Source organism: Rhagoletis zephyria, unplaced genomic scaffold (genome assembly GCF_001687245.7).
Source record: "Rhagoletis zephyria isolate East Lansing unplaced genomic scaffold, Rhagoletis_zephyria_1.1 Rzeph_scaffold_02974, whole genome shotgun sequence".
NCBI lineage: Eukaryota > Metazoa > Arthropoda > Insecta > Diptera > Tephritidae > Rhagoletis > Rhagoletis zephyria.
In genome coordinates, this window is record NW_016160058.1 from 9,316 (window position 1) to 17,950 (window position 8,635).

Consider the following 8,635-nt stretch of genomic DNA (forward strand, 5'->3'; position numbering starts at 1 on the left):
TTAATGAATTTCTCCAAAATTACTAAGTTTATAGAAAACTGATGTACATACATACGTACGTTTCATTAGCTACATTTCGTATAAGATAGACGTGATTAAGTGGAACCATATTTTTTAAGCTGAATGGTAAATTGCAAATATCTCGAAAACTTATATATGGAAAAAATACAAAATTTCGGAATCGGCAAGGAATTGGATAGTGGCATCCGCTGCGCATTTTTGTTGTAAACCAGTGTTTAAATACTTATAAAAATGTAATGATAATGTTATAAATATAAAAATGTATGTGTTTTTCTCTTGCTTTTCTTGCTTTATTCCAACACTATAGAAGCTGATGTTTTTTGAAATGTTTTAAGTTTTTATTTGCCTTGACGCATGCATTTGAAAAAAAATTAGTTTTTGATATTCCAATAATTATATTTGTGTTATAACGTTAGATAAGTAGTTATAGTTTCCAGTTTTCATACTAAAATCCTATGAAAATTCACTATTTTGCTACTATCCTCCTCACTACCAGCGTAATACTTTTCAGCTTTAAATCGATCTGGATCTTGCTTTAGCAACCGAACTAATGTCTGGCAATCATTAATCATTAATGTCTAGATTCATTAGTACTTAAGCAACATCATATTAAATTTTGAGCTTTAGTAAAATGAGTTGAAAAATTATTATTTTTTTAATAAAAAATGACGTCTGGCACAAGGTTAGCAACAACGGACATGTCTGGCAATAATAAAGCTATGTTTCTAAAAGTTAGTTAAAGCCAATGAAAAGAAAATTAGCCATACTAAAATGACTTAAAAAATTTGCATTTTTAACTGTAAAGATACGATGCGCACTAGTCAACGAAACCATTACCGCCTGCCAGATGGCCCCACGCTAACCGAGGGAGTGAGAGAGATGTCATATCAAAAAACCAGCTGAGCTGAAATTCCTGCTCGAAAACGTTGCTAGCTCTTAGACTATAATAGAGGCAGCGCTGCTTGCCTCGCCGCTCGTGCGGTAAATTTAAATTGCTTCGATAGTCGACATGCGACTTCTGTCTATTCTTGGACTCAATCAAAAACCTAATTTTTGGTAATTTGTATCTTTATTTTGCTTACAACAGCAGTAGGATAAGTAAAGCTAGTCCTACTAGTATTAAATATACTAAACAGCGTTGCCATTTTAGCCGTTTTCCGGCTAGATTTAGCCGGTTTTGATAGCAACTAGCCGGAGAAAATTCGATCTAGCCGGCAGCCGATTTGTTAGCCGGTTTGTAAAAAAAAGTTAGCCGTTTTTAGCCGATTTTACTATTTGCCTAATTTTCAGGTGCAAAAAGTAAACAAGTTGTTCGAAAGCAATAATGCAGACCCAATGAAGATTTTTAATGAACTCAATGTTTTACTTTCGCATCTATGCTCCCTAGTGGTTATTAGCGCGGACACATTTGATCCTATATGCTCCCCGTTGGAACCATACCTTGCTCCATTTCCTCAGTTTTATCACAGTTTTGAAGAGTATTTAAAAACAAAAGTAAGCACAAACGCTTTTGACCACGAAGCCGAGAAAATAATTCGAGAAAATGGTCGCTATTTTATTATTACTTTAATAAAGGAATTACGCCAACGCCTCCCTACAAATATCTAATAAATAAAAAAAATTGACTTTTTTCGGTTGGAAATGCATTAAGAGTAATTAAACCAAAAGTATTTGTTCAACTACAGCAACAAAAACACAAATATAATGCCGACGAAATAACATCCATAGAGATGTAATGGCAACGGTTAACGTTACATACCTGGAGTAATTTAGACTCAACTGTAAAATTTTGGGCCGAAGTTTATCAATTTCGAAATGCCCTAGGAGAAAACCCTTTTGCTGACCTTTCCAACCTAGTTTTTAGTTTTCTTGTTTTGCCTATAAGTAATGCAGAAGTAGAGCGAATATTTAGTTCAATGAATATAATAAAAACTAAGCAAAGAAATCCAATGTGCGTTAAAACGTTAAACGCTATTTTATATATAAGATACGGTTTAAAACGTGAAGAAAAATGCTGCCATAATTTTACTGTAGATGACGATCTCTTAAAATTAATGAATTCAGGTGATATATACAATAGTGATTCATTTGATGATGAGGAATATACACTCGATATAAATTAATGGTGTTAACTAGTCTTTCGTTTCTTGCGATTTATTTAAATAAAGCATGTGAATTTTCACTAAAACATTTTAGCCGTTTTTAGCCGCTTTTTTTTGCCAATCTAGCCGGTCGGCCCAAAAAGTTCTGGCAACACTGATACTAAATGTGAAAGGTTGTGAGTGAGTGAGTGTGTTTGTTTGTAGCTCTTTCATGCTAAAACAGCAGGAAACATTTCAATGAAATTTGGCACAATTATAGCCTTTAACCTGGATTACCATATGGGGTGTTTTTTGAAGAGGCCAGTTTTTTCAAAAGTTAAAATCAAGTACATATTCATTAAGTAAGATCAAATATTACAACGATGTGGGTGTCAAACAATATAATTTTAAAAACGATTTATTACAAAAGCCATTTTGAAGAGTTGCCACCTTTTCATAAACTTAATCTCAATTGTTCTTTTCTTCTCATATTATTGTTGTCACTTTATTTCAGGCGGAGGCATTTTTTAAATTTTCATTTGTTAAAAAATTTAATTTTATTATTAAAAAATTTCAAGACGAAAAAAATTAATTTTAGTAGGGTTGTATGTCCTCTTCCTATGTTTAAAGAATCATCGCATTCAAATTTGTATTTTCAGATATATAAATAAATTCCGGACCATTTTAAAAAAATTCAAATGCTCATAAAAAGTCTAAATTTGAAAATTTTTTAATGAAATGTACGGATGTCAGGTGAGGAGAACTTCATTTGAGCGAAAAATCACCTGGAAATTTATTACATATATTATTTTATATGGTAAAAATACTGGTAATTAAAATTGCCGGTATTTATAAAATATTTAAATACATATATAAATAAAATATATTTAGTTAAAAATTTTAGTTATTATAGCGCATATCGGTGAGGGCGATACCTAGTTAAAAAAAATACGGGTAAAAATTTGTCTGGTATTTTTTTAAATTTTTAGTTAACATTTTGGTCGTTTTTCCGCATAGCGGTGACACCTATTTTTTACTAGTTTAACGGAAGTTCAAAGGTGCCCCACCTAGCGGTGAGTAGTTATAATGTGCTAACAAGCCGCCTTCACCACGCGCAACGAAAAGCAAATCGCCAAGGTTACCGTAAGATGGCGCTGAATAACACTATTATTGGCACCAACCCACGGCTAAAACGGTGTTCACACGATGAGAGGCGAGCAGTTGAATAAAAAGTTGGCTGCTGCCCCTCCCCCTCAAATTCATTGGTAGCGTTTAGTAGAAAGGTCGTTCACACCAGGCGATTGATGGATTCAACTAAAAACTGCCTGTAAAATAGCGTCATGTAAACAGCGTATAACATGGCCATCTATACATCGATGTGTGACGGTGTAATCTGACACAAGACCGGAGTCGTTTATTTGAAGTCAGAAAGACGTTTGTATGAGAAATCTTTTTGTGTAAAAGTAACGCCCCCAAATTACTGTAACATAGAGAAGCCAATTATCGGTGAGAAGAGTTTTCTTGCCGCTTTTGGACTCTATTGCTATAAATTATTATTTGGAACTTATGAAAATTCTCTTTCTGGTGTAGATAAAGATTTTCTTTCTTCTTAGAAGTTTAGACTTTCTTCTTTTTATATAGATCAACAGGCTAATAACTTTAGCCGTCTCCGTTAAAAAGCTTTTGTATACAAAATAATAATATATTAATAATAATAGTTTTATGTTTAAATTGAGTCATATGAATCTCCATAAATACGTGTTTAACTTAATTAAATAGAAAAGCAATTCTGCGTGCAATGGATTAAGCACTTTTAATTTAATACCTTGTGAATAAATGTCCGTAATATATTTTCTTCAGCTCTACACATCCATCTTGTCTTTCTGCCGCCAACAATATTGCTGTAATGTAGAGCGCACCTCTTTCAATTCCTCCAACAGCGACTGCACATTAGGACGCTCAATATTAAGCACATGTGTAGTATCCTGTGGCAAACCATCGATTAGCTCCTGTGAGATTTTCAATTCGAATTTAGCACAACCAACGGTGTTATCTTGCTTATCTGCCGTGGGTGGGATGTAGCGTATAGAGGACAGTTCGTTTACTGAAAATGGGATAAGAGAAAAGATTAGCAGAGGAACTAAAGAGGAAATCATTTATTTATGAAAAGTGCAATACTCACTTCTAAATGCTTTATCTCTCAGCCGCTGACGTATAGCTGTGACATTGGTGGCCAACACGCGACACATAGATGCGGCGTGTTCCTTTGGCAGGCCCAGCTGTTGAATCTCTTCGCTGAACACTGACTCGCTAACAGCATGACGCGACGCATTGATAAGCAAGAAATGTATGCAGGCGACTGCTGATTTGCCATCGGTGGATATGCCGGCCGTTAACGATTTAATGACGCCCTCCTTTGTGTACAAAAATACATAGTAGAATGAGAGTGGAAGCTTTAAGGTATAATTGTTTTGAATGTATGTATACATACCTCGAACTGCTGACCAACAATTCTCTTGGCAACCAGCTCAGCAAGTGCTTCTAAGTTCTTAGCGCTTAGCAACGAAAGCGTGGAGATAATTTCCGCTAATACCCAGTCGGGACAGTCGCCGTCGCCACAGAAGCGGAATTTCTGTAAGGACAATGAAATTTATTAGATTTTCCAGTTTAAATTTCTGCAATAAAATTAAATAGCTGGAAGAAATCGATCATACGGAACAGTTACAAGGGTCATTAATAAGCGAAAGCTACCATAAAATCGACTAACGTTTGCTTTAAACGAATGATTTTGGCTTTCTATTTCGTCTATATTAAATTCGCTGAAGTCTTAAATACCGACTTTATTTTTTTAATTTTATTTTATTTTATTTCAGCCTAAGTATTCTAATTAAGAGGGAAAAATTAACAATTTTGTTTACACACGCCTCACGTGCATACAAGTCACACAACTCACAATGTACATACATTGGAACCTCGTTTATACAGTGGAAGTGCAGCAAGCAAACTCGTACAGAAGCAATTAATAAAATTTCCCTATACTTGACTGTCAGCACAAAAGCAAAATTTATGACACTTGTTGCGTATGACAATTTGAAGAGGAAGAGAGGTGCAGATATCCGCAGCAGACATGAGCATTCCTATTCCCTCCCCCAAACGCGATACCTTTGCAGCTGGTAACTGATAGTAGAGGCATGCTGCCAACACCCCTTTAACTCGCTGAAGCGTTAAAGCTAAAAAGCACACTACAATTATTTGTATATCATTTGAAATGCATAAAGTGTAACGGTTTGGAAACAGCACTCCACCTCCACAACTTTTTACACAGTGCTAATCGTAGTCGTTTTGTTAGCTGTAATTATTTTTATTAAGCGTATGACTTTCTTGCGAATGTAAATATGTATACACTTACGCATGTGAATACGTTTGTGCGTTTCCAAGTAAGCTTGTATCCTTTAGATCCTGTTTAAAAATTTTGCTATAAATAAGCATGCAAGTTTTTGAATCTTCACAGTTTGTGCCGAGCAAAACGCGAAATAACTTCATTTAATATTTAAAGTAAGATGGATACTATATAAAAGAGGGTTAAGCCTAAGGAAAATATCTTAGTGCTTCGGTTGTGTTGAAATTTGGAATTTAAAGTGAATTTTAATAACATATTTTATGACTGGTCATATCGATAATAGTAGTATGCACCGACTTTAAAATATTTGCAAACTAGTAAAAGAGAACTTATTTTATAAACAAAGTAACTTTTAGAGAAAAACTACCTCCGACTTCAATCCTTATGCAAAAATTTATGAGTACCATTAATTTTTTCATGATCCAATGAAGGGTACCTAATTAGTATGGGACCACTCTTGAGATAACATCTTTCCGTTAAAGAAAACATATTGCGGTTAAAAAGAATTACCACGGTTCACGTTTTCTTCAGTAAACTATGAATGCTCAAATAAGATCGGTGTTTCCAAAAACCGTTTTTTTTTTTTAATTTAGTTAATGATCTTTTTCAGTTTTTTTTAAATTTAGGTTTTGGTCGTTTTTTTTTGCTTTTAAACCGAACACCGAAAATTCGATTTTAACATTCCCCAGCAATGGATAATTATTTTGAAATTCGTCGAGATAAGAATAAAATTTTACGGCGTTCCACAAACTTCAACTTCAACTACTTCAACTAATAAAAAATTAACAAAAAATATTTACCAAGAAAAACATTGGAAATATTAAAAAAAAAATCACTGTACACTGTGATGTGAATAATATATTACCATACATATGTAATTATATACATATCGCTCATTTACTTCAATAGTGTCATAATCCAAAAAAATACAAATTTGGAGTTCAGTTTGCAGAATTACCTTTTCTTCTATGTTGTGTAAAAATTTCATAGCTCTATGCGAAACCGCGTATGTGAAGTTGTAGAAAATATTCTCTAGAGCGTAAAAACACTCATATTTCAAAATGGTTCTTTTTTTATAAAGCAATCGCATTTCTGGCTATTATATTTCAGGTCGAATGGAGAAGGATTGAGCCAAGAGCTTGTGTGAGTAAATCCAATTTTTGGCAGCCAATGTCAGTTACGCGGTTTTGCAGAATGACGATACGCGGTTTTGTACTTTAAACGACGATATGTAAATTCAAAACTTTAAAGCCGTTTTTCTCGAGGTTTGCTTCTCGGCGTTATGACACTTGTATTTATTTATAAATTAAAAAAGTTTGTGAAATTAAGTTTTTTTTTTGTATGTCCACCGCTACATTATATTTCGTATATTTGGAAATGAAGTTTTTATATAAAATTAAAAAAATTATTGTTTTGTTTTTAATTTGATATCGATGTTTTTGCAGTGTTTTTTTGTAATTCAGATTTTTTCGGCAAACCGAAAATATCAGGTTTTTAACGGTTTAAATCGTGAATAAAAAACCGTGACTAATCAAAAAACTGATTTTTTTGGAAGGTACCCAGCCCTAAAGTAAACCTTTATTTGAAGTCGGTTAAAAAGGGAATACAATTTTCGAATAAGTTGAATTAAGCGTTTAAAATTATCTTTTACAACAATTTTTAATTTGTGTATCGGTTATGCATGTTAATATATCAATGTTACTCAAAAATCAATTTTACCCAAGAAATTTCCATAATTTTTATCCAACTATCGTTACAGGTTATTTCTCAAGTTTGATCGGAAACTCAATATGTACGTCCTCCAATCCTTAGCTTCCATTATTTCAATCTTTACTATTTGCCAAAAAGTTTACATTTTCGCACAACCTATCGGCGATGAGCTTGTCACTTGTGAAGATCAACTATCCAAATACCGCCACTTTTTACTTCAAGCCATCCTAAGCTTTGAAGATGTTTGCGATGCCTATGACACTCATCCGCTTAACCCACTTGAAGCCTTTTATATGCAGGAACAACAAGAATCAGCTAATGCGCCTATTCCACGCGCCCTCCAAATTAGCAGCGCTACCGCCGCCGAACAGCGGAGTGAAATTTGGGCTTTTTTCAAGCTGTTGATGGCACAATTTAACGATGTGGATTTCGTGAATATAATAAAGGAAGCCGTTATTGAACGTTGTCGCATCAAATCACAACAACAACATGACGAGAAACGCAACTCTGTGGTGCTGGGCAAGAAGCAGCGATTCCATTCTTGGGGCGGCAAACGCGCTCATCTTGGAGTTGACGCCCAAAACTTGGATTTGATGTAAACCTTAAGTGCTGCTGAACCACTACGCCGTGCATAATTATAATTTCTTAATGGGCTGGATACATTTGTTTATTGTACATACATATACGATAATCGCCACACACAACGCATGTAAACTAGTAAACTTTCGTACGTTTTCTGCATTGCAATTACATTAAAGTACAAAAAGCATAAAACTTGTGGTATTTCATATTTATTTAAAGTTTAACTCACCATATTTATTAAGTTTTCCCAATTGTTCGCCTTCGCTGCAAAATTGGCTCAAAATTAAATTAAGAATTAGCTAGAATGAAAAATACATAACAGAAAACAGCTGTTCGTGAAGTGTCCACCAAAATGTCAATTTGACATTTTATGGCGTTGCCAACTACCGGAACAGCCTATTCACAATGAATTTTTCCGCCGGAAAAGTAAAGAATTGTGAGAAAAAATAAAAATTGGTTTTGTGACGATTTCAGGGACCGTAAGTAGCAATTATTGTTTAAAATTGTTTAATTTGGATAAGCGGTTTGTTTATTGTTAGGAAAGGACTTGGGTGGGGTTTAGTAGCGCTCACAAATATTTCGGGCTATTCCGTCCAAAGGGGGGGCCCGATCCAAAAAAAAATTCCACGCACTTGTAGTCAAGGGAAATTAGCGTACATTTATCACTAATATTCTCCTTAAAGCAGCCACTTCACCAATACATTATTGTATTCCCCTTCACTTTACACTTCACTCGATTAGTTACAACTTGCTTTGCGACTTTAATATTAACCAATTAATCACAATTTATTAAATAAAAACACCTTCAAAATTACGCGTCTGACTTTGGTTGCATATGCAA

The 8,635-nt window shown here is 34.1% G+C and overlaps 2 protein-coding genes across 2 annotated transcripts; one reads left to right on the forward strand and one right to left on the reverse strand.

Moving 5' to 3' along the window:
- Positions 1 to 3,498: 3,498 nt before the first annotated feature.
- LOC108368143 (COMM domain-containing protein 4) lies at positions 3,499 to 8,135 on the reverse strand. Its single transcript, XM_017622924.1, has 4 exons — positions 8,024 to 8,135; positions 4,594 to 4,734; positions 4,285 to 4,516; positions 3,499 to 4,206 (listed from the first exon to the last, which is right to left on the reverse strand). Exons 1-4 carry the CDS (start codon positions 8,024 to 8,026, stop codon positions 3,965 to 3,967), a joined length of 618 nt encoding a protein of 205 aa, XP_017478413.1. The 5' UTR covers positions 8,027 to 8,135; the 3' UTR covers positions 3,499 to 3,964.
- On the forward strand, positions 5,619 to 7,986 carry Lk (Leucokinin). Its single transcript, XM_017622925.1, has 2 exons — positions 5,619 to 5,657; positions 7,262 to 7,986. Exon 2 carries the CDS (start codon positions 7,293 to 7,295, stop codon positions 7,809 to 7,811), a length of 519 nt encoding a protein of 172 aa, XP_017478414.1. The 5' UTR covers positions 5,619 to 5,657; positions 7,262 to 7,292; the 3' UTR covers positions 7,812 to 7,986.
- Positions 8,136 to 8,635: the final 500 nt, after the last annotated feature.